Source organism: Cantharellus anzutake (genome assembly GCF_015039405.1).
Source record: "Cantharellus anzutake strain C23 chromosome Unknown EI90scaffold_28, whole genome shotgun sequence".
NCBI lineage: Eukaryota > Fungi > Basidiomycota > Agaricomycetes > Cantharellales > Hydnaceae > Cantharellus > Cantharellus anzutake.
Window position 1 is genome coordinate 704699 of NW_024066978.1, and position 27839 is coordinate 732537.

At 46.2% G+C, this 27839-nt stretch overlaps 3 protein-coding genes across 3 annotated transcripts; 2 read left to right on the top strand and 1 right to left on the bottom strand.

Annotated features, from left to right (window-relative positions):
- Positions 1 to 10326: 10326 nt before the first annotated feature.
- On the top strand, positions 10327 to 11594 carry EI90DRAFT_3016921 (uncharacterized protein; the record flags this gene model as incomplete). Its single annotated transcript, XM_039057047.1, has 5 exons — positions 10327 to 10432; positions 10474 to 10652; positions 11066 to 11142; positions 11247 to 11370; positions 11469 to 11594. The coding sequence occupies 5 exons, from the start codon at positions 10327 to 10329 to the stop codon at positions 11592 to 11594; spliced, it is 612 nt and encodes a 203-aa protein (XP_038915380.1).
- Positions 11595 to 12215: 621 nt separating this feature from the next.
- Positions 12216 to 13649, bottom strand: EI90DRAFT_3155067 (uncharacterized protein). The gene is made up of 6 exons (XM_039065973.1): positions 13431 to 13649; positions 13192 to 13383; positions 12946 to 13135; positions 12755 to 12896; positions 12516 to 12705; positions 12216 to 12459 (listed from the first exon to the last, which is right to left on the bottom strand). The coding sequence occupies exons 1-6, from the start codon at positions 13623 to 13625 to the stop codon at positions 12394 to 12396; spliced, it is 975 nt and encodes a 324-aa protein (XP_038915381.1). The 5' UTR covers positions 13626 to 13649; the 3' UTR covers positions 12216 to 12393.
- Positions 13650 to 13698: 49 nt separating this feature from the next.
- On the top strand, positions 13699 to 14894 carry EI90DRAFT_3289907 (uncharacterized protein; the record flags this gene model as incomplete). Its single annotated transcript, XM_039067194.1, has 5 exons — positions 13699 to 14206; positions 14255 to 14421; positions 14469 to 14501; positions 14649 to 14752; positions 14828 to 14894. The coding sequence occupies exons 1-5, from the start codon at positions 14194 to 14196 to the stop codon at positions 14892 to 14894; spliced, it is 384 nt and encodes a 127-aa protein (XP_038915382.1). The 5' UTR covers positions 13699 to 14193.
- Between the last annotated feature and the right edge of the window lie 12945 nt (positions 14895 to 27839).

Genomic DNA, 27839 nt, shown 5'->3' on the forward strand with positions numbered 1-27839 from the left:
GAAGGTCTCAGCACAGCTGTACGCATAGAAATGTGAAGTTTGAATTCAGAATCACCGAGTCATAGCAAATTTAATGGTAAATATGAGGAATTTGAAATAGGAAACTGCAACAAATGCAGCGCAGTCAAGTTCTAATTAACCATTAAAATAGCTTAGGTGAGGAAGGACAATAAGGATTCTAGGCGCAGTCTGACCGCAGTAGAGCTGCAGTTCAGTGCAGCAAAGTGCAGTAGAACTATAGCATGAAAATTTCTTTTTTTATTCAGTTTGAGAAAAATACACTGTAAATAAATCCTGTAAATATGAGGTAGAGCATGAAAAAGGAAGGCGACCCAAGGAGTATAAAAGGGAGACCCTTTCTGCGACTTTTCGCCCCCCTTAGAGAAGTAAGAAAATAGAGTATTATTTTTCTCAAGCATTTCTGGTTGTCACTCCAGTGTGAAAAAGTGATATACAGTTAAGATTGCCACTGTAGTAAAAGGCAGCAATAAAGGAGAGAAATATTAAGTAGATATTTCAACTTAAGTAGATATTTCAACAGGAGAGCTGGTTAACACTCCAGATTTCAAAGTGTAAACACAAAACAGTTATTTTGCTACTGTCAGGGTTGCGTCTGGGGTCGAGGCGGTCCGGGCGTAGCGTCCGGTGCTGAGGACCTCACGGGGGGTGGATCGGGCATGCATACTGGCAGCCCCGATGTGGGACGGCAATCCCTGGCCACTTAGACTGAAGTGGGAATGTTGAGAAGAAGGTTACTTCTTTGGTTCCCACCCCAGGTGTGTTTATATACATGCGGCTTGGGTCACATGAGGTCCGCCACATCACCCCGCATACAGCCGCAGTCACCCGGGTGTCCCCATGGGGGATCCCGAGGGTGTATGCTGCACGCGCGTGCACTAGGTTGCGCCCTAGAGCTGTCCGGGGTCGTCCGGGGCTAGGCATGTCGTGTGCACGTCGTGGGCAGGTCAATAATACATGGATATAAGGGAAAGGTCATCCGTGTGAAGTAGAAATAGAAATAGAAATAGAAATAGAAATAGAAGTGGAAGTGGGAGAGGGATAGAGGGGGAAGGGGTATGAAGGAGGGGTGCAGGGTGGGAGAAGGGGAACCGGGTGAGGTGGGCCCGGGTGGAGGCGGGTCAAGCGGGTGTGCCCTGACAGCTACTGTTAAAACAAGCAATAAAATAAAACAAAAATAATACAAACTCAAGGGACACTCCAGACACAATCCAAATCCATTAACTGAGTAGAATCTTTGAAACTTCACCAAGTAGAAGATTTAATTCAAGTTAAATTCCAAATTAAACAACGCTACACAGAATTACACCTAGACAAATTAAGAAATTTCAATAAAATAACAGCTCCGCAGGGCTCGGTTTATCTGTAAGTCAATTCCCAGAAACTTTAGACTAACCCATAAAAATAGAATTAGCCAAAACACTCGGATTGGTACTATATTTACAACAAATAATACTAGTACATTTCCCCATCCTAACTAAAGAACCAGGGAACAGCTTGGTGGTGGTCTCATTTGAACCTCCCAACTGACCTTCCTTCATTCTCTCCTTTAGCGGAGCTAATGGAGTTAATCATTAGCCGATTGAATATTACTGACAAGTCAGGTTACAGGGTTAGCGGAATGGTAGGTGATAACCCAGAAAGAGAAAGGAGGGATAGGCCCAAAGGTGGGCTTGCAGGGCAAGCAAGTGAATTGCCCAGCAGAGGTGGGAGTGCGCTAGCGGACGTCGGAGCTGTCCAGAAACCTTCGGGGCTCCATACTTAGGGAGGCATAGGTAATATATTGAAAAGAGGGGGTGGTGACCATCGAGGGAAGCGGAGGTGATTGTGGAATATGGGAGCTCCGAGGTTAGTGAAGAAGGAGTGGAGGTAGTCCGGAGGGTTTGGAGGTAGTGGAAGTTGATGGCCATGGATGGATATGACAGTAACGTTTTAGTCGAGATTAGAACTGGGGAAACTACAGGTTCCAATCTACAAGTATTTATATATGGAGGAATGGGAAGGACTTTAGTCAAAGTCCAAGTGATAATGGGAAACAACAAAAGGTGTCGAATGATACCAAAAGGTCCCGGATGATATCCTTAGCAGGGAACCAAGGTGTCGGGTTGAGAAGGGCAGAGTAGGAGGCTGGGGGATGAATGGGAACGAGAAATGGGTAAGAGGGGGTTAGCCGACTGAATGGAAAGAAGACGGCAGTAGTACTATAAATGGAAGGTGACTAATATGTGATGACGTTGCAAGCAGGAATCGGCTACTGTCTCCAGAAAATGTGGAAGGTAGCACTCCAACTCACTCCCCAAAAGCTAGGGAAGAAAGAGAAAGGGGGCTAAAAGGGGTGTTGCAGTATGAACAGGTCCATATAATCAATGGGAGGGGGGGGAAATTTGGGGAAATATATATAACTCTGATAACCTTGCTTATCTTCTTTCCATGGTGGATTTTCCTAAAGGTCACGATAGCCCTTTACCAATCATGTGGCCACTCACAGCACCCAAGTGCATGGTGAAGGAGAGAACGAAGGAAGGTCAGTTGGGAGGTTCAAACGAGACCACCACCAAGCTGTTCCCTGGTTCTTTAGTTAGGATGGGGAAGTGTACTAGTATTATTTGTTGTAAATATAGTACCAATCCGAGTGTTTTGGCTAATTCTATTTTTATGGGTTAGTCTAAAATTTCTGGGAATTGACTTACAGATAAACCGAGCCCTGCGGAGCTGTTATTTTATTGAAATTTCTTAATTTGTCTAGGTGTAATTCTGTGTAGCGTTGTTTAATTTGGAATTTAACTTGAATTAAATCTTCTACTTGGTGAAGTTTCAAAGATTCTACTCAGTTAATGGATTTGGATTGTGTCTGGAGTGTCCCTTGAGTTTGTTTTATTTTTGTCTTATTTTATTGCTTGTTTTAACAGTAGCAAAATAACTGTTTTGTGTTTACACTTTGAAATCTGGAGTGTTAACCAGCTCTCCTGTTGAAATATCTACTTAATATTTCTCTCCTTTATTGCTGCCTTTTACTACAGTGGCAATTTTAACTGTATATCACTTTTTCGCACTGGAGTGACAACCAGAAATGCTTGAGAAAAATAATACTCTATTTTCTTACTTCTCTAAGGGGGGCGAAAAGTCGCAGAAAGGGTCTCCCTTTTATACTCCTTGGGTCACCTTCCTTTTTCATGCTCTACCTCATATTTACAGGATTTATTTACAGTGTATTTTTCTCAAACTGAATAAAAAATGAAATTTTCACGCTACAGTTCTACTGCGCTTTGCTGCACTGAACTGCAGCTCTACTGCGGTCAGACTGTGCCTAGAATCCTTATTGTCCTTCCTTGCCTAAGCTATTTTAATGGTTAATTAAAACTTGACTGCGCTGCATTTGTCGCAGTTTTCCTATTTCAAATTCCTCATATTTACCATTAAATTTGCTATGACTCGGTGATTCTGAATTCAAACTTCGCATTACTATGCATACGGCTGCACTGAGACCTTCAGCTGATTTATTCCATTTTTATTCAGTGACATTTAATTAAAATGAGACTTGAAATGGTAAATGAGTGAATTATTCAGGTTTAAAACCAAAAGAAAAAGTTGCTAGTAGTCAAGAATTACTCAAATGAATGTATTATAGCTCTCCACTTCATTAGAATATCGTTCCCTAAAATTCCTGCCATGGTCTGTCATAGTTTAGTGGATTTCGTGGATTTCGTTCATCTTCCTTGATTCCCCTTTGTATTATCACATCCTAATCCTCCATATGTATTGTTCGTTGTTATAGTAGGTCGTCCTCGAAGATATCATATTTTTATGTATTTTATTTAGGGCTCTGGACCTCTTGAAGCTGTCTTCCCATGCGTTATCAGGTTTCTAACTTCATGTCCTTGTATCTCATTCATTTCTGGATGGTCTCTCACGTTCTTGGTATCATACATTTTCATTTATTCCCACCTTTCCAATGGTACTAAAGTTGTGTTCTATTTCCTGGTATTCGTCGAGTTAGCAAAAGTTCATACGCACATTCGGTAATCATGTGCATCATTCCCATAGTCGTTCGTATGCGGGTGCTGTTTCTGTTTAATTGTTCGGGATTTATGGTATGCGCGGGTGTTTACATCCTTCATATGGGCTTCTGTGATTTATTTCAGATTTTTCCCTCATGATCTAAGGTTGTTTTGCACCTTCCATGCTTTGTTTTGACCAGGCTCTTCCTTATTTGGATGGAAATTGGTCTTCGCGATCTGCCGAAGTGCGGATCTCGGTTCCGACAGCCGGTTCCCTTCGCATTGCCACCCTCACATGTCATTAAACATGATGCGGATTTCTATATTCCTGTCATTGGTATAACTTTACAACGGCTGGACCGTTTGGGCTGAAAATTTGCATAACTATAGTTTCCTATTTCATAATTTCCGTGTAAATTTCGTTGTATGTTTTAATTATGGATCCTACATAAACATCGTCTTTTCCCTGAGCTCGGACTTTTGATGTCACTATTCCTGTCATTGGATATCTCATTAATGTGTGATCCTTTTATTATGAAAATTTGGGTGGATTAAGATTAGATCCCTTTCTTTCTAATGGGCTATCAAGCTGGTCTCGGTCGTTACTGGTTATTCTTTGCACTTGCGTTTTAAGCATTGTCCTCGTTTTGCAGGAGTTTTAGTCATATCTCCGTCGTTTATGGGTAGTTTTCCCTGTAATTACTTTCATTGGGTCCGTTTGGGGGACATCTACATTTCCTATTATAAACACGACTTTGAATTTTGCATTAGTTCCTGAGGAATCCTTGTTCCGCGGTACTTCCATCCTTGGCTACATGTGTGGACATGGGAAAGTAGTTTCCGTGGAGGTTCTCTGATTGTTTTTATAGTCAAATCTTGGTCAATTGTCCTAATTCTTTGTTTAATATTTGCTATAAATTCCCCCGAGAATTCCGTCTTGTTGATGCTAAGCTTGAAGTACTTATGCTAATTTTCTTTCTTTCAATTTATCACGTATAATTGTAATAATTCGTAAAAAAATTCGTTAAAATTCTTTAAAGTTCAGGTCCTTCTATTTTCTCATATCTACTTGTCGTATGGGGTTTTGTGATTTATCTGGCATATTTCCATAATGGGTTTCCATAGTGTGTCTGTTATTTCTCCTACAATGGACTTCAAAAGTAGCGGGAGGGGGAAAATCTCTGCTCTGTTTCAATCGCTATGTACATATACCCATACAGCAAACATACAATCTGTGAAAAGCGTCCGAAATATATGGGTTTGGCTGAGCTAAGCCTCCACCAACAACGGCGGTAAGGTTCGGCTGCCGTTGGCTTAGAATAAATTTCCAAACAACAAAGGAAATTGAAAAGAAAAACACAAACTTCCTCATACCACTCCAAACACTGCATCAAACCTCCGTCCCTTTATCCCACTCGACTCTCCTCATCCATAGCTTTCTATCGATACCGATTTTGTGAAGTCTGGTGGAGATTTGACTGAGAACGGGAATTCTCAGAAACGGAATATATATCTTGATTATCTGTGCACAGGGAAACTTGGGCCAAATAATATGCCACAATTCCAAGACTCCTCCAATGTCTTCTTTAGTATTTGTATCATTTAACTAGCCCATATTCTCCTGGAATTTCACTGAGACTAGCTCGCACGTGAGCTTCCACATAGTTCATATTGTCCCGTGACTCCCATCATGCCTGATAATCAGAATATCTCCACAACCACTGAACCGATTAGGGTGAAATTCAACACTGAGTATTTGGGCATTTCTCTCAATTTAATGACCCCAAGATCGTCCTCTTCCGTCAGCTTTTGACCTTGTTCTCATGGTCGCAGTCAAGTACACGGACTTTGCTCATGAGGACATTTCTGTCAGGGTTCAGCACCCTGCCTTAGGGTGCCCCGGACTCCCCACCTACTTTACCCCCTTTTATTCTTCGACTGTTGCCTTGTTGTTGCCTTTGTGTGTTGTGTACACGCGCGCGCACGGGATAGTGCGGGAACTTTCTGAGCGAGCAGCTCGCCCAGAATGTTCCCATGGGTCACAGCCACAGTTCTGGGCGAGCAACTCGCCCAGAACGTTCCCACGCTTGGCACTGCCACCTGGATATTCCCTCCGGGTCACACTACACAACTCTAAGAGCTGTATAGTTGTGGGCATGTGACCCATTCCTTTATATAGCAACCATGCGGGGAGATGAGACCTTTACCCTTCTTCTCATCTCATGCCCCGCATAGGCAAGTGTATATATTCTCTTTCCTTTTACTATACATCTCATGCCCCGCATAGTGTGAGGACAGGCCAGATGGGGGTTGAGGTCAGGGAGCCTCCGAGTCCGAGGCCGGGCCCTGACAATTTCTGGTTGAATTTCACCACCAAATCTCAACCAATTCCTTCGCAGAAAGGCTCATTCGGTTCGTACAAAAACCCTATTTCTTCTTTCCTATTACTCCCCTCTATCATTCTTTCTTCCTAATAATGTACAAGGGCGGGAGCCCAATTTTGATGTATTTGCTGCATAAGGTTCCATGAATTTGAGCACACCCATTATGCACTCCTACAACGTGGGTGGGGTCACCGGAGGATGTGGGTAGCTCCGAAGGTGGAGTTATCTATCCGAAGGATGTTGGGAAACTCCAATAAATGAAATGGGTGGGGGAATGGTTTAAAGGTATGTCACGGGATGTTGGAGATCCGTCGGGATATCGGAGCAAATCCGGAGTCTCTGAATGTTCCGACTTGGGACCGAGCTTCCAGGATGGGAGTGGTCAAGGTAAGGTGTGCCACGACCAGGCCAGAGCTGAGACAGTTAGGGAGGAAGGTGACTTGGGGAGTGGGGAGTTATGGTGTAGGGGATGATGAAGTTGTTAGGAAGGTGTGATGAGGTGGGAGAGCGCGGGGTCAGGATTCTGGGATATGACAAATATCCCATACATACTTTCTTCCAAGATAGCCCAGCCTTTTCAAGTGCATGCCAGATTGTTGGTATTGAGACATTGAGGCCCCAAAACTCACGAAGGTGGAACTGTAGTTCATCCAAAAAGAAATCTCGATGGAAGGATAAAAGCCCAAGGAGGTACTAAGGTAGAGATATGTTGATTCCTAACTGATAAACTGTGTGTAAATGACATGTACATTCATGTCATCCTCTGAAATCAAAGCAGGTTGACCAGCTCTAGAAGGCGGCTTTGATATCTTGTATGCCCCTCCATTCTCTTCACAAACTGCTCAGATGTGATAAACAGACCGCATGCTCACACCAATGAGAACAGCTATCTTGTCCAGACAGAGCTGCAGAGCAAGCATCCTTGCCACAATCTCACAACACTCATTCATGAGTTTCCTGATGCCTGTAGAGATGGTGACCTCATCCCTGCTTGATAGCGACGATACAAGAGACAGTGCAGAAGAAGGTAAAGGGGACACCATGGTTGTTGAACACCATGTGGTTTGGATTGTGGCTATGCCCTTCCCAGAAGTCCTGACAGGCTGCCACATTCACTCAGAACTTGTTGCACTGTCAGAGACCAGGTTGAGACGAAGGAGTGTCTCTGTGGTGGAGGGCTTCGGCCTCAGCGACTTATGCCAGGAGCGCTGTGCCAAGTAACACGTCTGTGCCCTAACTTACTGAACTGGCAACCAGAACTGAAGGGGGTAAACTCTAGTCGATTTTATTACTGAGGTGTAACCTATGTACAAGTTGAGTATATATATAGTTACAACGAGAGCGGGCCCGCAAATGGTGGAGCTGAGCTGAGCGGAGCTAACAGGGTTAGACATTAGCCAATTGAATATTACCAACGAGTCGGGTTACAGGGTTAACGGAATGGTAGGCGATAACCCAGAAACAGAAAGGAGGGATAGGCCCAAAGGTGGGCTTGCAGGGCAAGCGAGTGTATTGCCCAGCGGAGGCAGGAGTGCGCTAGCGGATGTCGGAGCTGTCTGGAAGCCTTTGGGGCTCCAATACTTAGGTGTCAGGGCCCGGCCCTCATTCTGCGATGGGCCCAGGGGGATCCTCCTAGTCGCTGGGGTATCTAGTCCCAGTCCGAGATCTTCAAACTCACTGAGGGGGCTAGCCCCAGCCTTCACAGGAAATGAGTTGCTGCGCATTTAGGGAGAAGGTAGTTACACTTGCCTTCACAGGAAATGAGTTGAGAAGAAGGGTAACCTTCTCAACCTCCTGTGAAGCCGCTACAAATGGGAGTCGGGAACTATACAGTTTTCGGCTCTTTGCCGACTTTCCATAATTGGCACCCCCCCGTGGGAAGATTCTGGGCGAGCTGCTTGCCCAGAACGTTCCCACGGGTCTGCATGCATGCGGGATTGTGGAACAGTGAAGGGAAAAATAGGAGAAAATGGGGGAAGGGTACCTGAGGGTGTGTGGGGTCAGGGGCTGTGCCCTGACATTAGGGAGGCGTAGGTAATAAATTGAAAAGAGGGGGTGGTGACCATCAAGAGGTACCAAGGTGATTGTGGAATACGGGAGCTCTGAGGTTAGTGAAGAAGGAGCGGAGGTAGACCGGAGGGATCGGAGGGAGTGGAGGTCGATGGCCAGGGATGGATATGACATGCACTTTGTTCATGAAGCGCTTCTCAAGTCCCACCATGCCTCACAACCTGGAAGTCTAAAAGTCTTTCTGTTATTGGAATTTTCCCCATTGATGGAGAAATGTAATCAACTAAAACTCATTCACCCTCGGGTTGAGGTGTTTGTTATATTGACCTGTCTATCAATAACCATTTGACACCCTCTTAAATCAAGGTTACCACCTACCTCCTTTGATGTTTTGTCTCAAAAGCTTGCTTACTATACCAGACACTTCACTGGCACTGTGAAGAACAACATAGTTGCCCCTATCCCTTCAGTATGTTCCTGACCCTAATTCAATGCATTACTATCTCCGAAGCCACTGATCCAAATGATGTGTCAGTGACTGTCAAGACATTCATGGCCACCAATCCATCAATTGGACCGTTTGGGATGCCAGAAGATTGTCACTGAATCCTCACCTTGCTCAGCCAGAGGTCAGATCCATGTGCCCCATGGGGCCCCCAAGGTTTCGTGTGTCCTGGGCTCTTTGCGCATGGTGACAGCAGAAGGAGGTCCAAAGATCAAAATGGCCCCCCTGTAAAATACCACTTCTTGGATAGGCTCAGCGATGCATAATATGAAACTGCCATCCTGGAGCCTCAGGGGTCCTTGACACAGTTAATTCCCAATGTGATCATTGCAAAGATGGCTCCTGCTCAGTGTATCTTGGATACTTCCAAGGCAATGAGTCAAAGAGCATTTGTCAATGCCAGAAAAGTGGGAAACTTCACCCCCAAACAAATCCCTGAGTCAGTAGCCCAACACCCCAGTGCTTCCCTTCACTCTTGTTGGGGATTGTCTGATGGAGGTTACTGTACCTACATGACCGGGAGCCTGTCATGCATCACACTGGCCTTGTGGCACGGCTCAAATTGGTCCTTTGTCATGCGTCACACTGGGTCTGAGGCTCTGGGTCCCTCATCATGCTGTGAGTATGGTTTCAGGGTGGCTGTGACATTTTCAATTCAATTTCCAAAAAGGCAATTATACTTCATCGAAAAATCACCATTTGACACTTTTCACGGATTTTTGCAAGAGGGGAATTTTCAAATGTTCAAATTCAGAAATATATGCTGCCTGCTTATTTTGTTGTGCAGGAAAATGCTGACTCATGTGTCATGCCTCTGGAATCTGCTGGTCCAGGTATGTCATGCCTTGAAGGGCCACTTGCAGCAGGCTCTCCCTTGTCACGCTCAAACCCGAGGCAGCTCCTGGTCATGTAGGTACAGTATGAGAGATTTTGGAGTGACCTCCGAAAACTAATTCCTGGGCTTAGGGTGACTGGTGTAGGTTTAGTCTCATTTTCGTGTTATCATCATATATATTTATGAGTGCCTTTTAGTATCATCATCGTGTTTTCATCCTTGACCTTCAAATCGAGCATGGTGATGGGTTAAAACTTGCAAATATGGGGAAATGACTACAGGCTTGAATTTGCTGTGCTCAAGAACAAATGTCAGAAGCCCACAAGTGTCTCACACAGGGGTTGGAGATCTGTTCTCTCCTTTTGCAATTTCATGACCAGAGGGCATCCCAAAGTAAACTGGTCTGTATCATGTCTGATCGTCATGCTCTTGCACTGAGGACCAAGCCCCACTTGCAGGTCAATCCAGGAATCGCTCAGGAAAGCTTGTAGACACAATTATGTGTCTCAGTCATTTGCAAGCTGAGTTGGGGCACCTCCTATCAACAGATCTCCTCACATCCATGGGTTGTCAATCATGTCTCTGCCTCCAACACCATCTCCGGTTGTTGCTCATCTATCACCCCCAGACCTGGGTGCGGCATCTCAGCTGCAACACAAAGTCCCAGGCACCGATGATGAATGTGATAAGCTCAGATGATGACACCGCAAATGGTGAAGGAAGATATTGCCCAAGAGGGGGACTTCACAGTCATTGCAGAGCTGGACCATGCGTCAGTGACATTGGGTGATGCAGACAGGGAGGATGGTGATGTGAACAGGGCAAGTGATGATGAGCTGCAACAGAAAATCGAAAATCCTTCCATCAATATTGGCACCCATGCAGCTTTTACACGGTCCCTGGTCTTTTCCCCATCGCGCTATTCCAATTCAGCCACTCCTTGTTGTTGTTGGCGACTCCCTCCCTCACTTCACCACTGTTTATGCCAAAGACGCTCATCATTGTCACCGTCGAAGTTGTCAAGCACTCACAATCAATTGCCTGACTTTGAAGCCCAAACAGTTGTGTTCAGCCACTCGTCGTCGTCGTTGGTGACTCCCCTCCTTGCGTCACCATTGTTTACATCGAAGGAGTTCATTGTTGTTGTTGTCGTTGTTGAAGTTGTTGAATGCTCACGATCAATTGCGCAACTTAAGGCTCAAACTCTTGCTTCAAGAGCTCACATTTGCACCTGCATGGCCGAGAGATCAATATCCTGTATTTCCTTTTCATTTTCATTGCCAACATCCCCCCAGTTTCACAACTTCCCATGCAGACTATACATCTGCATCCAATGGATCGTCTGGAGGTTGTCATCCCCTCCCCTGCCCATCGAGCATCACACCAACAAGCGTGGGTTACCCAACACGGTGAATTCATTGCATGAAATGAATCTGGCCTGTCGTATCTTTCGTTTACTGCAATGGTTCTCAATCTGTTTGAAATGGGGTAATCAGGACAGGCTACAGCGTCATGATATATCAGAATGGCTATGAAATCGTTGTGATGGGTGGTTTGATGGATGGGCTGGTGGGATCAAGCAACGCTGAGACAAGGGCACTTTGCGCTGCAGCAAGGGAGGTGAGGTGTTTGTGCAGGACAGGATGTTGATGCAAGGCCTCCAACACATCTATATCTTCTCCAATCATGTTAGGTCTATCGAGACTGTTGTGGGTCAGGTTGGGCAGGCCCAATGTTTGCAGGAGTTTGGGATACATGTAGGGCAATTGTTGTGCAACAGGATTGGTATTGATGTCATTGTCAAATGGTGCCCTGCTCATTCTGGTGTGGTTGGTAACGAGTGAGCAGACGAAATCATGAAGATATGGGCTTTGTAAATAATAACCCTTGTTTTTTCCTCATTGTTTTAACTCTTACTGTATAAACAGCTTTACTCTATGACAATCCTGTATAGTTAATTCTCATGTCACCACTGAGAGGCACAATAATGTAATATGCCAATGGCGGACTTATGATAATTCAGAATTGACACATCTACTTTTACATGGTTGACAGTGTTATTAAACTTGCTTAGGCCCCCTAAGAGGCTCCTGTGGACCCCAGGTCCCCATCACAATTGTTTCAAGTTGGTTGAGGGCCCAAGGGGCCCGTTCACTTTGGTGAATCGCAAACAATGGCAGTTCAACTATTCAGCCATTGCAAGGATTCAGCTGCACGCAACCCCCCAATTCCTGAAATATGTTCACTCTAGCATCATTCTATGTGGTTTGTATGATTTAGGAATGCGTAATCACAAAGATATAACAACTTCTATGGATCATCCATGCTAAAATTGATGATCCACAAACCTTTGAGTTATGCATCAACTTTGGTATCATTAGGATTCCCTACTTCGGCGCTTCAGAGTGCAAGTGGAATCATAAAATTTCATCGAGTTTTCACGGAGTTACAGGCCAAAAGTTATTGCACGATTTTTGAATTGCGGGGTTTGCCAGGAATTTTGAAAACGGCAATAAACTAGTTTACATAATGATAACAAGGTAACAAAGAGGGTTCTACACCAGGATGATTTTTGACCTCTAGAGATTCTCCACAAGCCGGTTCAGGATCCACAAAGTATCTGCAGAATTACATGTCGGCAGCTCATTCATTGGGCTCAATTTCCTCAACCCAATCATCATCCTCAAGATCTACATAGCTTTTCTGAATCTGCCACATCGATGAGTTGATTGATCATGCTGATGAACCAATGACCCCCATCTTACCCAATATGACAGAACACCAGCGATAATGTCCGGCCCAGTCTGCGGATTCAGATCTTCAGCAGGTTGAGAAACGTGGGACCCCAGGGGCACAGTGAACTTATAGGCAGCACCGCAGTCATTGCTGTTGAAACGGACGATTATAAAGATCCATTCATGTCCATTGGTTAGGGCCCCACGGAGGGTCTCTTTCCTTGAGTACAAATCAGCTGCAGGAATTGCGTGGTGAATAACTCGCTTACTTGAGTTGTTTTCCACTTGCATACATCTCGCACACCACCTGAGGAATGTGCTGGTCGATCGGGCCAGTCTTGGCTTCGGCTACAAAGAAACCTGTATTGAGTTGCCGGGCCATTGCAATGGTAGGGACATGATAGTAAGCATCTAGGAGCCAGATGAGCAAGCGGAAATCCGAATTTAGGAAATGCCGAACCCGCCACGCTGTCAGCTGCTACGATGGCTGTATAGTCTATATACCCAGATAGAGTCGTTAAACTGGACGGGTGGATACGAGTGGCTGGGATGGGGTGCTCAGGGTTGATAACCATGCGTTTGCCCGATGGCACCATTGCAGATGCACGGAAGAGAAAGACATCGATCCATATGCGTGCACCTGCCTCGTTCTAGTGACATAACGTGGTAGTGAGCTTCGAGTAGGGAGTCATTTAACGGATCCCACCCTTCTTGGAACAAGCCTCCCTAATACCGCCAGATGGCGATGCATATGTTCAGAAGACCAGAACTCCCCTTTCCCAAGGAGTCTGCTGCTTTCGACGCGCAGTACATTGTCGGGCTTTAGTCTAAGACTACCAGCCAAGGTGATCCCCAACTTCTCCAACGTAACTTCAGTTGCCGTGGAAAAACCGAACGCCTACAGAAAATAAGTAGGGCATTATACACGACACTCAACATTCACACCTGGGGTCCATTCAGCCTGGACTCCATCCCAAAAATCAACTCATCCAAGCCACGAGCAAAATCTTCCGATTGCTCCGAGTCTTGCCCATCATCCTCTTCGGTAATGACAAGAGATTGTTTAAGTTTCACCAAGGCTTCGTGAGCCTGAAACAATTCAATGCCGCTAAGGCCAGAAATTTTGCGTTTCTTAGTCATAGAAGAGTGATTGAACGCTTGGAGCTGTCACGTGAGGCAGAAAAGTTGTATGCACCTCTCCTTTGTGTTATTACTTCACTTTATTCTCCCTCCTACCTTCCGAATCTCGATGCATTGCTCACACCTAGATATAAACGCATACCATTTCATCCGTGTCTCAACCATCTTTCACCCGTGTCATCATAGTACGGCATATGCCGATAGGCAACTCTAAAATGAAACCATCCATCCACAGCTCTATCGTCCACTATGACTACCTTCCACTTGGTTCACGAGTATCCACCCAATTCGTTCGGATATCTGGGACCAGTTCGAGATGATATTATCCCCAACAAACTGCTATCCGCCTCATCAAATCGCATCCCACGTTTCGACAGTGCACCTCGTTTGATGTAAGGGAGCCTGAAATTTACGAGGTGAACGTGTGGTGCCTGGTTCGCCTGTGTTTCATCTCGAGCTTTGCAGTGGTTGGAAGGGGTGACGACGCGACGGAGGTTGGAAGATGTTCCCAAAAACCGCTTGGACTCAGACAAGGTCCTATTAACATTCGAGCAGGCAACGTGAGCTCATGGTGGTTTTCAGTAAGTTGCTCAGGTCACCGGTGAACAAGTCTGGAGCTATCATTATAGGCGTTAGCATGTCTCTTCACGTCGAGGAGTCCGGATCCTCCTTCAGCCAGTTGGAATGGATGGCACACCCATGGGATTCGCGGAAAGGGCTTTACGATTATGGCAGCGCCTTTGTCACTGCTCGCTTGGGCAGTGAGGAGGTTTTTCGGGCGCTTTCTTTGTACCAGGTATGCAGCATTCAAACTCTAATGGATTTTCCGTGACCGTTTTGCAGATGCCGAATGAGGACTACGTTCAGTTGCAAAAGGTGGGAAAGCTGGAGCCCATTCAGCTATGAAAGACTGTGACTTTGCTTCTTGACCGTGAAGCACCGCTGTGGAAAATAGGACTCTCAAATCTCATATTCATATTCAATCTGTTTAGTCTCTGGTTTGCCTTTTTGAAATAATCATAGCTGCGAAGCGCCTCCTCCAAATTCCGTACACCTTGTTCGATGGACGATCCAATCCCTATCACTTTGTCCATGGTGGTTGCGTTGAGGCAACTTCTGAAGACCCTGTAAGTTTCTCCATGTCCGATTTGATTAAGCCTAAAATTCTGCTGGGGATTGATTATTTTATTCATGTTGATGAGGTACGACAGCTACTTCCCACCTGGCTTGGCTACTAACAATCTGCAGCATTACAACCAAGCATCTTAAAGGATCTAAAATTGGATAATGACTCCTTTGAAGATGAAAGCTTTCAATTTTTCAACCCAGGTTGAAGTGGGAATGCTGAATGCTCTTAGTCATTTTTTGTGAGTGTGTCTTGATTGTTCAACTGGCCACCTCATGAATGTATTATTCCCAGAGATCCTAACCCAGTTTGAGTCTGGTCTGTGTCATATCCAACCCCGGCCATCGACTTCCGGTCCCTCTGATCCCTCCGGTCTAACTCCACTCCTTCCTCACTAACCTCGGAGCTCCCGTATTCCGCAATCCTCTCGGTACCCCTTGATGGTCACCACCCCCTCATTTCAATTTATTACCTATGCCTCCCTAAGTACGGAGCCCCAAAGACTTCCGGACAGCTCCAATGTCCGCTAGTGCACTCCTGCCTCCGCTGGGCAATACACTCGCCTGCCCTGCAGAGCTCACCTTCAGGCCTATCCCTCCTTTCCGTTTCTGGGTTATCGCCTGCCTTTCCGCTAACCCCGCAACCCAACTTGTTGGTAATATTCAGTCAGCTAATGTTTAAACCCGTTAGCTCCGCTCCGTTCACCTCCGCCAATTGCGGACCTGTCTTCGCTGTAACCATATATATATCCAACTTGTACATAGGTTACACTCCAGTAATAAAATCAACTAGAGTTACCCCCCTTCGGTTCTGATTGCCAGTCAGTAAGTTAGGGCACGGACGTGTCACTAGGCACAGCGCTCTTGGCAGAAGTCGCTGAGGCCAAAGCCCTCCACTATGGAGACTCTCCCTCGTCTCGAATCTGGTCTCTGACAGTCTGACTAGTCTTGTGACTGCATGTGTCTAATAAAAGAGACTCTGTGTCAGGGATGCATCTGGGGTAGAGTGTCAGGGCATGCTGCTCTTCTCTGTGCTGCTCCCTCCCTTTGCTCCTCTTTCCTTTTCCTTTCTTCCTTTCTTTCTTTATACAGACAACCTCCTCTCTTACTTGTGTAGCATGGATGCATCCAATGCTGAGTACTCCATGTGGGTACCACACTACCGAATATGCTGCACATCCCCACTTGTGCTTCTCTCCTCTAACACTCAGGATTGCCCATGGAGCCACCTGCGATAGCCTGGCTCTGTCTGGGCTGACATGGCACCCCCACATGACCTGTTCCCACCTGTATATAAACTGAGTGTGAGGTCTCTGGGGTAGCTCAGCACACAGAGCTGTAAGTGATACAAATGTGTGTATTTTACGGTAGTGTGTAAGCAGTTACCCGGAGGTTCCCGCTTACCCACGTGACTATATGTATCTAATTACATGTGGCTCGGGGTTTAGGGCTATTGCCCTGACATTCTCCCCCTGTTAGAATGGGCGGAAACGGACGACTCCGGAGTGGAATCGGAGACTTAGCGTGGAGGGACCTTGGCCTCAGCGACTCAAGCGGAGCGCTGTGCCATTGCTGTTTGTCCATTTGGTCCTTAATTTCACAGTAGGTGAGCAGGAAGTCTCTTGGGGGCATTTCAGGTCGATTTCGGACTGAAACCAAGACGAGTATGTACAAGCGCCGATATATATAATGGAAGGGGCAAAAGCACAAAGAGAACAAAGGGTGACCGAATCGGAACGAAGACGTCCGAACGGGAACAAAGGGTAGAGGGAGCGGAGCGGTACCGAAGGTCATAGGGCAAGACCTGTGATACGTCCAAAAGGAGGTAGAGAGGGCGAGGCCCAGAGGGGCAGGAGGATGAGGGGAAGTGGGGATGATGACTAACTGGCTAGAATAGAAGGAAGCAGTAGTCCAAATAGGGATGAAGGGAAAATGCGAGAAATACATTACAGGTGGCGAGAGCGCCAAAGGCGGTCCGCGAAGCTCGGGGGTTGCGGAGCTTACGGAGGTTATGGAGGCGGGGTTGGAAGTCCGAGGAATATTGGCAATGGTGTTTACGTAGTATGAGGTCACCAATGCAATGGACTAAGGCCGAGGTGGAGTCAAAGTCCGAGGTAGGGACTATGACGGAGGCTCGGAGTAAGGTACGAGCGGTGTCCGAGTGCGAAGTACGGAACAACGGTAGAAGGTCGTAACTTGGCAGAAGGGTGGTGGAGGAGTAACGGAGGGAGGAGAGAGTGGCGGAAAGGAGAGTAGTCAGGTCCGAAGGTGAGTATCGGAGCGGACGGGGGAAGTGTAGAAGGATAACGGGAGGGTGGAGGTGTTGTGAAGGGGGAGCGGAGTAGTAGGAGGAGGTGTGTTGCCAGGACCAAAGGTGAGTTATCGGAACGGCAGCGGTAGGTTATGACTCCGGAGGTGAAGAGGGTGGAGGTCCGGAAGTCGGGTCGGGGTCGGGTATGCACGGATATGACACCCCCTTGCATTGCATTTGCAACGCATACAAGGTTGATGGTGAAGAAAACAAAGTTTTTAATAATTGATTTACATTGAGTTTGAAATTATCAATGAGTGTTTTGTTGTTGCCACTTTAAAGTGGGCGATTTTTGTACATGTCGGTGAAGGAGAGAAGAAGGGTTTAGGGAATAAGTGAGTATGGGCCGTTACTTTGAAGTGAACGGCGATACATGGGTATCGCAGGGAGAAAAGTAGTGGAGTTTGTTGGAAATGAATTTCGACCCAAAGTTTGGTGTTCCTCACTTGTTCCGTGAGGGTTCGTGTGTAAGTGGTGTTTACACACGAGCGGTGGTGGATGTGGGTCTTTTGACGGAGTAGGGATTTCCGCAATTGTTACTTGCGGTTCCTCGCATACAGTATTGTGTGCAGGGCCTTGAGTTGGGGGAAGGTGTTTTCACGGGCACCTCGATGGCGCTTCCCTTTTCTCAAGGGTGGAGTCATTGCCCCGGAGGAGGGTTTTCCTCCGGGTTCTTCATCTGGACATCCAATTGCTGCGTCGGATGCGATGACGTAGCCTGGGCTACATTGTCGGGCTGTGGGCTCAACGAAGTAGGCGCTCCCTGGGTGGGAGCAGGTTGTTGTGTTCCTGAGCTACTTGGCTCAGGTGTGGAGTACGGTAGGTCTACCGTTCTTCCCGTGGGGAAGGGTGGTCGTTGGGCTGGTTGTCCAGCGTGGAGACTTGCATCTCTTTCCCGGTATTTGGAAGCTTTCGCTTCCGGCTCCGCAGTTTTTGCGGCACGTTCTTCAGGAGTCCTGAGTGGTTCGAACTGGGACTTTAGATAGGCGGCTTTGCCTAGACTTTCCCAGGAGATTTTTCCCTTGTTCTCCAGGGAATTATACTCCTCCGCAAGTCTTGCAATACTCGGGAGTTGTCAGAGACTGGGTTGAGACGAAGGAGTGTCTCCGTGACGGAGGGCTTCGGCCTCAGCGACTTATGCCAGGAGCGCTGTGCCTAGTAAACATGTCCGTGCCCTAACTTACTAACTGGCCACCAGAACTGAAGAGGGTAAACTCTAGTCGATTTTATTACTGGAGTGTAACCTATGTACAAGTGTAGTATATATAGTTACAGCGAGGGCGGGTGTTATGGAAATGGGATTTTCCCATTTTTAGCCTCTTATGGGCTCTATGCAGTATAATATCACGTGACATGTAAATAATAACAACCTAACCATCAATTATCACCCAACACACCCGATGTCCATGTTATTGTAAACCCCACTGTTACAACATCTGTTACATTAATTGTAACATCTTCTCAATGTCACGGCCCCCTCCTGCACCCGGATGCTATAGAAATGGGCCAATTAGGCCCCATTTTTATAACAGCGGGTCCGCAAATGGTGGAGCCGAGCGGAGCGGAGCTAACAGGGTTTAGACATTAGCCGATTGAATATTACCGACGAGTTGGGTTACGGGGTTAGCGGAAAGGCAGGCGATAACCCAGAAACGGAAAGGAGGGAAAGCAAGTGTATTGCCCAGCGGAGGCGGGAGTGCACTAGTGGACGTTGGAGCTGTCTGGAAGCCTTCGGGGCTCCGTACTTAGGGAGGCGTAGGTAATGAATTGAAAGGAGGGGGTGGTGACCATCGAGGGGTACTGAGGGGATTGTGGGATACAGGAGCTCCGAGGTTAGTGAGGAAGGAGCGGAAGTGGATTGGAGGGATTGGAGGGATCGGAAGTCGATGGCCAGGGATGGATATGACAGGAGTCCCAAGAAGTATTTCTCAGTTTCCTTCACTTTTTCGCGAAGGGTTCTGTGTACCTTGCCGCTTTTGAAGGCGGCTTCGGCCTGTTCGTACCAATGTACGAATTCTTTCCCACTCATGCTTGTCCACCAAGCGTATGCGGCGTCGTGCACTGTAGGAGAAATAACGGTCACACTATGGAAACCCATTATGGAAATATGCCAGATAAATCACAAAACCCCATACGACAAGTAGATATGAGAAAATAGAAGGACCTGAATTTTAATGAATTCTTACGAATTTTTACGAATTATTATGACTATACACGATAAATTGAAAGAAAGGAAATTAGCAAAAATACTTCAAGCTTAGCATCAACAAGACGGAATTCTCGGGGGAATTTATACCAAATATTAAAGAAGGAATTAGGACAATCGACCAAGATTTGACTATAGAAACAATCAGAGAACCTCCATGGAAACTACTTTCCCACGTCTGCACACGTAGCCAAGGATGGAAGTACCATGGAACAAGGATTCCTCAGGAACTAATGCAAAATTCAAAGTCGTGTTTATAATAGGAAACGTAGATGTCCCCCAAACGGACCCAATGAAAGTAATCACAGGGAAAACTATCCATAAACGATGGAGATATGACTAAAACTCCTGCAAAATGAGGACAACGCTTAAAAAGCAAGTGCAAAGAATAACCAGTAACGACTGAGACGAGCTTGATAGCCCATTAGAAAGGAAGGGATCTAATCTTAATCCACCCAAATTTTCATAATAAAAGGATCACGCATTAATGAGATATCCAATAACGGGAATAGCGACATCAAAAGTCCGAGCTCAGGGAGATGTTTACAAAGGATCCATAATTAAAACATACAACGAAATTTACACGGAAATTATGAAAAATAAGAAATTATAGTTATGCAAATTTTCAGCCCAAACAGTCCAGCCGTTGTAAAGTTATACCAATGACAGGAATATAGAAATCCGCATCATGTTTAATGGCACGTGAGGGTGGCAATGCGAAGGGAACCAGCCATCGGAACTGAGATCCGCACTTCAGCAGATCGTGAAGACCAATTTCCATCCAAATAAGGAAGAGCCCGGTCAAAACAAAGCACGGAAAGTGCAAAACAACCTTAGATCATGAGGGAAAAATCTGAGATAAATCACAGAAGCCCATATGAAAGATATAAACATCTGCACATATCATAAATCCCGAACAATTAAACAGAAACAGTGCCCGCATACGAACGACTATGGGAACAATGCACATGATTACCGAATGCGTGCGTGAACTTTTGCTAACTCGACAAATACCAGGAAATAGAACACAACTTTAGTACCATTGGAAAGGTGGGAATAAATGGAAATTTATGATACCAAGAACGTGAGAAACCATCCAGAGATGAATGAGATACTAGGACATGAAGTTAGAAACCTGAAAATGCGCGGGAAAACAGCTTCAAGAGGTCCAGAGCCCTAAATAAAATACATAAAAATATGATATCTTCGAGGACGACCTACTATAACAACGAACAATACATATGGAGGATTAGGATGTGATAATACAAAGGGGAATCAAAGAAGATGAACGAAATCCACGAAAACCACTAAACTATGACGGACCATGGCGGGAATTTTAGGGAACAATATTCCAATGAAGTGGAGAGCTACAATACATTCGTTTGAGTAATTCTTGACTACTAGCAACTTTTTCTTTTGGTTTTAAACCTGAATAATTCACTCATTTACCATTTCAAGTCTCATTTTAACTAAATGTCACTGAATAAAAATGGAATAAATCAGCTGAAGGTCTCAGCGCAGCCATACGCATAGTAATGCGAAGTTTGAATTCAGAATCACTGAGTCATAGCAAATTTAATGGTAAATATGAGGAATTTGAAACAGGAAACTGCAACAAATGCAGCGCAGTCAAGTTCTAATTAACCATTAAAATAGCTTAGGCGAGGAAGGACAATAAGGATTCTAGGCACAGTCTGACCGCAGTAGAGCCGCAGTTCAGCGCAGCTGAGCGCAGTAGAACTATAGCATGAAAATTTCATTTTTTATTCAGTTTGAGAAAAATACACTGTAAATAAATCCTGTAAATAGGAGGTAGAGTGTGAAAAAGGAAGGCGACCCAAGGAGTATAAAAGGGAGACCCTTTCTGCGACTTTTCGCCCCCCTAGAGACGTAAGAAAATAGAGTATTATTTTTCTCAAGCATTTCTGGTTGTCACTCCCGTGCGAAAAAGTGATATACAGTTAAGATTGCCACTGTAGTAAAAGGCAGCAATTAAGGAGAGAAATATTAAGTAGATATTTCAACAGGAGAGCTGGTTAACACTCCAGATTTCAAAGTGTAAACACAAAACAGTTATTTTGCTACTGTTAAAACAAGCAATAAAATAAGACAAAAATAAAACAAACTCAAGGGACACTCCAGACACAATCCAAATCCATTAACTGAGTAGAATCTTTGAAACTTCACCAAGTAGAAGATTTAATTCAAGTTAAATTCCAAATTAAACAACGCTACACAGAATTACACCTAGACAAATTAAGAAATTTCAATAAAATAACAGCTCCGCAGGGCTCGGTTTATCTGTAAGTCAATTCCCAGAAACTTTAGACTAACCCATAAAAATAGAATTAGCCAAAACACTCGGATTGGTACTATATTTACAACAAATAATACTAGTACACTTCCCCATCCTAACTAAAGAACCAGGGAACAGCTTGGTGGTGGTCTCGTTTGAACCTCCCAACTGACCTTCCTTTGTTCTCTCCTTCAGCGCCGCTTCTGACCCCGCTATTCTCCTCATGGGGAAGTTGGGGTTGATTGTTACGTCAACTGGAGCTTCGACTTTGCCAAACTCGTTGAGTTTGGCGGTCTCGTATAGCATGTGGACACTTCCCTGCAGGGTAGCTTGCCCATAGGGTGCTGAGGTACTCAGCGGCCCGCTGCCTCTGGCAGTGGTCCCCATTTTAGGGTCTGCCATCGGTTGCCTACTGCTCTCCCTCTTCCCCTCGACATGGGTTTGCCCTTCTGAGGGCGGGCCCTTATGCAACCCGGACAGGGTCACCTGCCCACGGGGTGGCGGGATAGTAGGTGCCCTGGCACCGTATCCCCTCCCCCTGACCTGGGAGGCCCCCGTCATAATGGGTTTGGCAGCGAGGTCTGCCAGTGCGCATGCCTCTCTGAGCTCGCGTTTCAGTAATTCAATCTCCCTTTTTTTGGAGATCGACCTCTCTCTCTGTGTCTTTCAGAGAGTCGAAGATGCCCTCGGCGTCTCTTTGTGCTCTGTTGTATTCACGCCTCCAGTGGGTGCAATGGTCGCAGGCGTCTTCTGACACCCTCAAGTTATCAGACCGTGCCCATTTGGACGGTCTGGACGAGGAGCCGCTGTCGCTCCCTCGTCTCCCTCCTACGAGGGACTTCATCTCTTTCAGCTCCTCACGGAGCTGACCTGTCTGAGCAGCTACCGCTGATGCGATGGCTGATTCCCAGCCTGCATTTGGCTGGGGTGTTGTTGGACCTAGGCCGAATTGGCCAATCCAGGGGTTGATCTGGCCAGGGAAGTTCCCTGGGGAGTATGCCTGGGGCTGCAGCAGCAAATGCTGCCCCTGGAATGGCGCTTGTTGTGCCATCGGTGCAGTTTGCACCGCGTATGGTTGGAAGCCCCTCTGAGGAGGCTGGGGGTATGCGGTGCCTGTTAGCAACGTGGATGGTTGTTGGTTCGCGGCACTCATTTGTGCTGTGTGTGTCGTGTAGTCCATGGCGCTTATCTGCGCCTGGTGTTGTTGTTGTTCCGGGGAGCCTTGCTCCCCAGGTTGTCGTATTTCGATGTCCGGTGGCTTGTTTGGATTGAACCGAGGGTTGCCTCCCCCAGAGAACGACATTTCGTCGTTATGTTTCTTGTGGTGGTGGGAGGGGTTTTCGTTCTTGCATGCATGGGATTCGCCGCAGTTGTGTGTTCTTTTACATGTGAGCCTGTGGTTCACGTGGTCTAGGCGAGTTACTCGCCTGGCCCATGTGATCTCTAGTACATGGTGTGGCTGTCTGGGCGAGTTACTCGCCCAGAACTTTCCCATGCTCTTGGCTGTGGGCCATCGTCCCTCGGCTTTACTTCCTCCACCTCCGTTTTTGGGGGCGTAGTGATGCCGAGAGTTCCCTGTCTTTTTTGATAGGGAGTTTTTCTGGTTCCCTTACATTTTGTAAAGTGAGGTACTCGTCCAGGTGGACGAGGTCATTGCAATTTCCTAGGGGTTCCCATGTGGTGTCCCCTAGCTCCCATTTGACCTTAAACCAGAGTTCGTTGTGAACCCATGCGTGGTTTAAGATTTCGCGAACTACTGCTTCACGATCAGGGTCTTCCCCAAAATCGTAGAATGTGTTTAATTCCCTATTTGGGAAGATCTCTTGGTCATTTGGCTTGTGAGGTACGAGCTGGGATACGTGGAATCTTGGGTGGATTCCACGTTGTTCAAGTTGTGGTGGCAACTTGAGGATGTAGTTTGACGTCTCTGGAAATGTTTCCAGAATTTTGTAAGGCCCTATGTATAAGGGCTTTAGTTTTCCTGCCCTTCCTTTGGGTAGGTTCAGCTTATCCATGGATAACTATGCAAGCTCGCCTTTTCTCAAAGGTGGGTCCGGGTGTCTTTTCTTATTCGCCTGGATTGTTTGAGCAGCACGATTGTGTATTATCGCGTCGTGTGCTGTCATGAGGTTTTCCTTCGCTTTTTGGGCGAAGTCGTTTACTCCCGGGTAGTCCGAGAATGGTGCTGTTAGGCACATCTTTGGCATATGGCCGTAGATTAATTCGAACAGGGCAAATCCTGTTGATGTGTTTGAGCTCGCATTGATCGCAAATTCCGCCATCGACAGTTTCACTGCCCAGTCACGTTGATCTGGTCTAACCATCGCACGTAGTATTTGTACTACTTTTTGTATCATTCTTTCCGCTTGGCGGGTGGAATGCAGTTGTGAATTTCAACTGCACACCGAGTATTCAGTGTAGTTCGCGCCAAAATTTTGACGTGAATTTTGAGTCTCGATCTGATATGATCGAGTGTGGTAGACCGTGGAGTCTTACGAAGGAATACGAATGCTAGTTCTAGTGCATTCGTTGTTGTCTTTATTGGAATTAGGTGGACGTTGGACGTCAACCTACAAATGATTACCCAGAGGTAATCATATCCCAAGCTTGTTGGGAATGGACCTGTGAAGTCCATAGCTATTGACGACCATGGTGTTTCCGGGGTCGGGAGTGGGTGAAGCAGTCCAGGATTTCTCCTGGTGCTTTTCTTTGTTGTTTGACAAGTTCCACAAGACCTGCAGAACTTGTGGGTATCCTTTCTCATTGACTTCCACCAGAAGTGTCGATGGAGGGTTTCCACTGTTTTCTTGGATCCTAGGTGTCCAAGTGTTTCGTGGATGTTTTCGAGGATTATTCCTCGAATGGACTTCCTTTCATAGTTCCCTTTTGGGACTACTATTTGGGTCGTTCCTCCTTCTCCAAGTCGGGTTATCAGCCCATCTTTTATGGAGAGTTTTTGAAGTTCCCCGGGTTCTCTAGGATTTCCCGGTGGATCTGGCTTTGCGAGTATCCAGATTTTATTGCCTCAATGAGGTCTTTCTCTTCGAATTGTTTTCGAAGGTTCTCTTCTGGAATTATGATTTCTTCCAGATTTTGGGCGCTCCCCCCTAGAGCTTCCTCTAGGGTATTTCTCGTGCGTATCGCTGCGAGTCTCTTTCTCTCTGAGTTTTTACTCAGGGTACTGCTTAGTAGCAGTTCTTCGTATTCCTCGATTCTGTCGGGGATAGTATCTTCTGCATTTTTGTCCAGATGGATGTCCGCCGACACGTAGTTGTCGAAATGCAGATCCTCGTCCATTGACAAGTCGTAGTACCGTGAGAGTGCATCTGCCACTTTGTTCTTGTGGCCTTCCATGTATTTTATTTCGCAATTGAAGCTTGTGAAGAAGGCTTGCCATCTCAGGTGTCTACCTGAGTTGTGGTTTTTCGCTTTGAAATATTCCAAAGCTTTGTGGTCCATGATTACTGTGAATTCACAGCCTCCCATGAGATCGTCTTGTCATCTCATGAGTGCTTCGAGGACACCCAGTGCCTCGAGCTCGTAGGTGAAGTACCTACGTTGTGTGTTGGTGAACTTTTTGGACATGAATGTGGCTGGGCGGCAAGTCTGCCACTTTTCGCCTTGTCCAATTAGTGTGCCCATGCCCACTGGGCATGCATCTGTTATGACCCAGACGTGGAGTTTGGTCCTCTCTTCTTCTGAGAGGCTTTCCGGTGGATTCCACTGGACGAGCTTCAGGATCGGAGCCCTGCATGCTAGACGTTTAATCTCATCGAAGCATTTCTGGTGGAGTGGTGTCCACCTGAATGTCTGCTTGTTTGAGCAGATTGTTTGCAGTGGTCCTGTGTAGCCACTGACATTTGGCATGAATATCGATAGATATTCTACCATTCCCAGGAATCTTAGGACACCTGTGTGGTCTACTGGCTCTCGCCAGTTGCAGTTTTTTTTCCATTTTATCCGCTTGAGCATTGTAGGCGGGATAATTGCCCACACACAGAGCCGGCTCGGATACACAATTTCACGACTATAAAACCACTTCCATTCACACAACAACCCGATACAAATTCGACATCCAAAAATAGTCCTAATTCTTACGATTCCGACGGTACCAAGAACATCCCAAACGGTGGAGAATTGACGGAGTTCTATGTTGGGCAAGTTAGGCACGGGCATGTGCAGGCGTGGGGATCTCAAGCGGCAACCCAGAATTCCTGCCTCACTCGTTCCCACGGCGTCTAATAAATTGGTAAAAATGCTCATCGGCTGCGTAATAGTTCTATTCAGCTACATTTCCAATTTTGGCCTTTAATTCCGTAAATCCATTGAGATATCACTTATTTTCTTATATTTTCATATTTCACCATCATTTCAGTTATTGATTGATATTCTTTTATTGATACTGTTACCCTTTTTTTTATTATTTCGCCTAATAAGGTATGCAGGTGCCATATGGTACCAATATTTCCCATCAATTATTCTAAAAATAATTGTTCCTTATATCCTGTACATACCGGATTCTGGAATAGAAGTTCTCCCCTCCCCCAAAATTCTCTAAGGTGCTAGGATGCGCTAGAGAGGGTGTGAGTGTGTGGAATTCCAACAGTAGGAATAAGGGCAGTGATCTAGCTCACAACAAGTGAGTAGTGGACACTGAGCCCGGACCTTGCGGAAATCCCGGAGAACCCACCACGGAGTTAAGGATCAAGAGTATAGCGAAGTTGAGTGAAGAAAGCAGGAGTTTGGAGAGTTTGGCCCCACGAGCTTAGTCGGCATAGAGAGCTGCAAGCCCTCTTGCAGTGTGGATGCCCTGTTTGTCCACACGGCTTCCTAGAACGTCTAGGATTGGGGCAAATGGCTGGAATTTTTTCCGGCTTATGTAGAATTTCGCCCCCTTTAGGCAAGTGAACAACCACAATAATGCTTTATTGTGGTTCTCCACCGAGCTTGTGCTGGTGAATATATCGTCGAACCAGACAAGTAGGCGTCTGCCTACTTCTCCTCGTAGTTCCCAGGTCAGTGCATGCTGGAAGGTGCAGGGAGCGTTGCAGTCTCCTTGCTGCATCATGTTCAAGTTGTACATCCCGTGGGGCATAGAGAATGTCATTCTATGGACATCGTCTGGATCCATGCGTATTTGTTCATACGCGTCCGACATATCGATCTTGGATCGGTATGTTGCTCTGGTGACTGATTCTTGGATCAGTTGCATGTCTGGCATTGGTGTGACGTCGAGGATCATGTTTGAGTTACGATTCCTCGCACCTATTACTGTGCACAAAGATCCATCTGCTTTGTGGATACACAGTAGCGGGCATGCTCGCTCGCTGTTTGCAGGATACCACCATCCTGCTTTTACATAGCAATCTATTTTGGTCGCTAGTGCTTCCTGCAGTGCTGCAGGACATCTTGGGGTGTTTTCCCGAAATTTCTTGTTTGGATCCTTCAATGGGATTCGATGGTTCACCTCCCTCAAGGGAGGCATTTCTAATGGCACTGGTGCCATTACAGTTTCGAATTTCTCTCTCCACCACTCCCTGAGTATTTCGAACTCGGGGTTGTTCATGGAGAGACCTTCCAGATGTGGTACGTCTGGAAGTTCTAGTCCTTCCAGACTAGGATTGGGCCAACCTTCAGGGTACTTTTCTTCGATTACCCTGAGGTGTGTTTCAATCCCGCCTCCCTGTCAGGGGGGCTTCTTTTTTGGTTGTTCTCGAGCTCTTGCTCGAGTTTTCCATCTGTGTGATCTTGTCACATGATCTTCACTTACTCCAAGGGTGTCTATGTTGCCCTTGTTCACCGTTCTCACTTTGTGGGACTGGAAGTCTAAGCTTACCTGGTTTTTGTTTAACCAGGGGGCGCCGAATATGGCATCATATCTATCGATGTTAATTACATCGAAGTAGTGTTTTTCTATGTGGCCGTTAATCTCAATGTCCACGTTTGTTCTGAACAGGATCTGTGATCTTGTTCCTTTCGTCCCCATTTGAAGGATGACTGGGTTCTCCAATTGGAGAATTGGGATGTGGACCGCACAGACAAAGTCCGGTGATAAAGCGTCCGTTTTGGCTCCACTATCGAATAGCGCATAGGCTTTTATGCCTGCTATTTTTATGTGAGCCGTCAGCATTCTCTTTGTTGAGAGCGGTCTGTTTGTGGGGTATTTTCCCACGTCTTTTGGGATGTGGAATTTCGCATCAAACAAGGGGGACTGGGTTTCGATGGACTTTTGGTCCTTCTTCCCTTTGTCCTTGTTTTCCTTGGGTACTTTGGTGT

Bases quoted from the DNA above. Each gene is read 5' to 3' on its own strand.
- EI90DRAFT_3155067 (XM_039065973.1), bottom strand. From the start codon at position 13,625: ATGACTAAGAAACGCAAAATTTCTGGCCTTAGCGGCATTGAATTGTTT. The intron at 13,384-13,430 runs GTGTGAATGTTG...TATTTTCTGTAG, and splicing joins CCAGGCTGAATGGACCCCAG to GCGTTCGGTTTTTCCACGGC. The intron at 13,136-13,191 runs GTGGGATCCGTT...TTATGTCACTAG, and splicing joins GGAGGCTTGTTCCAAGAAGG to AACGAGGCAGGTGCACGCAT.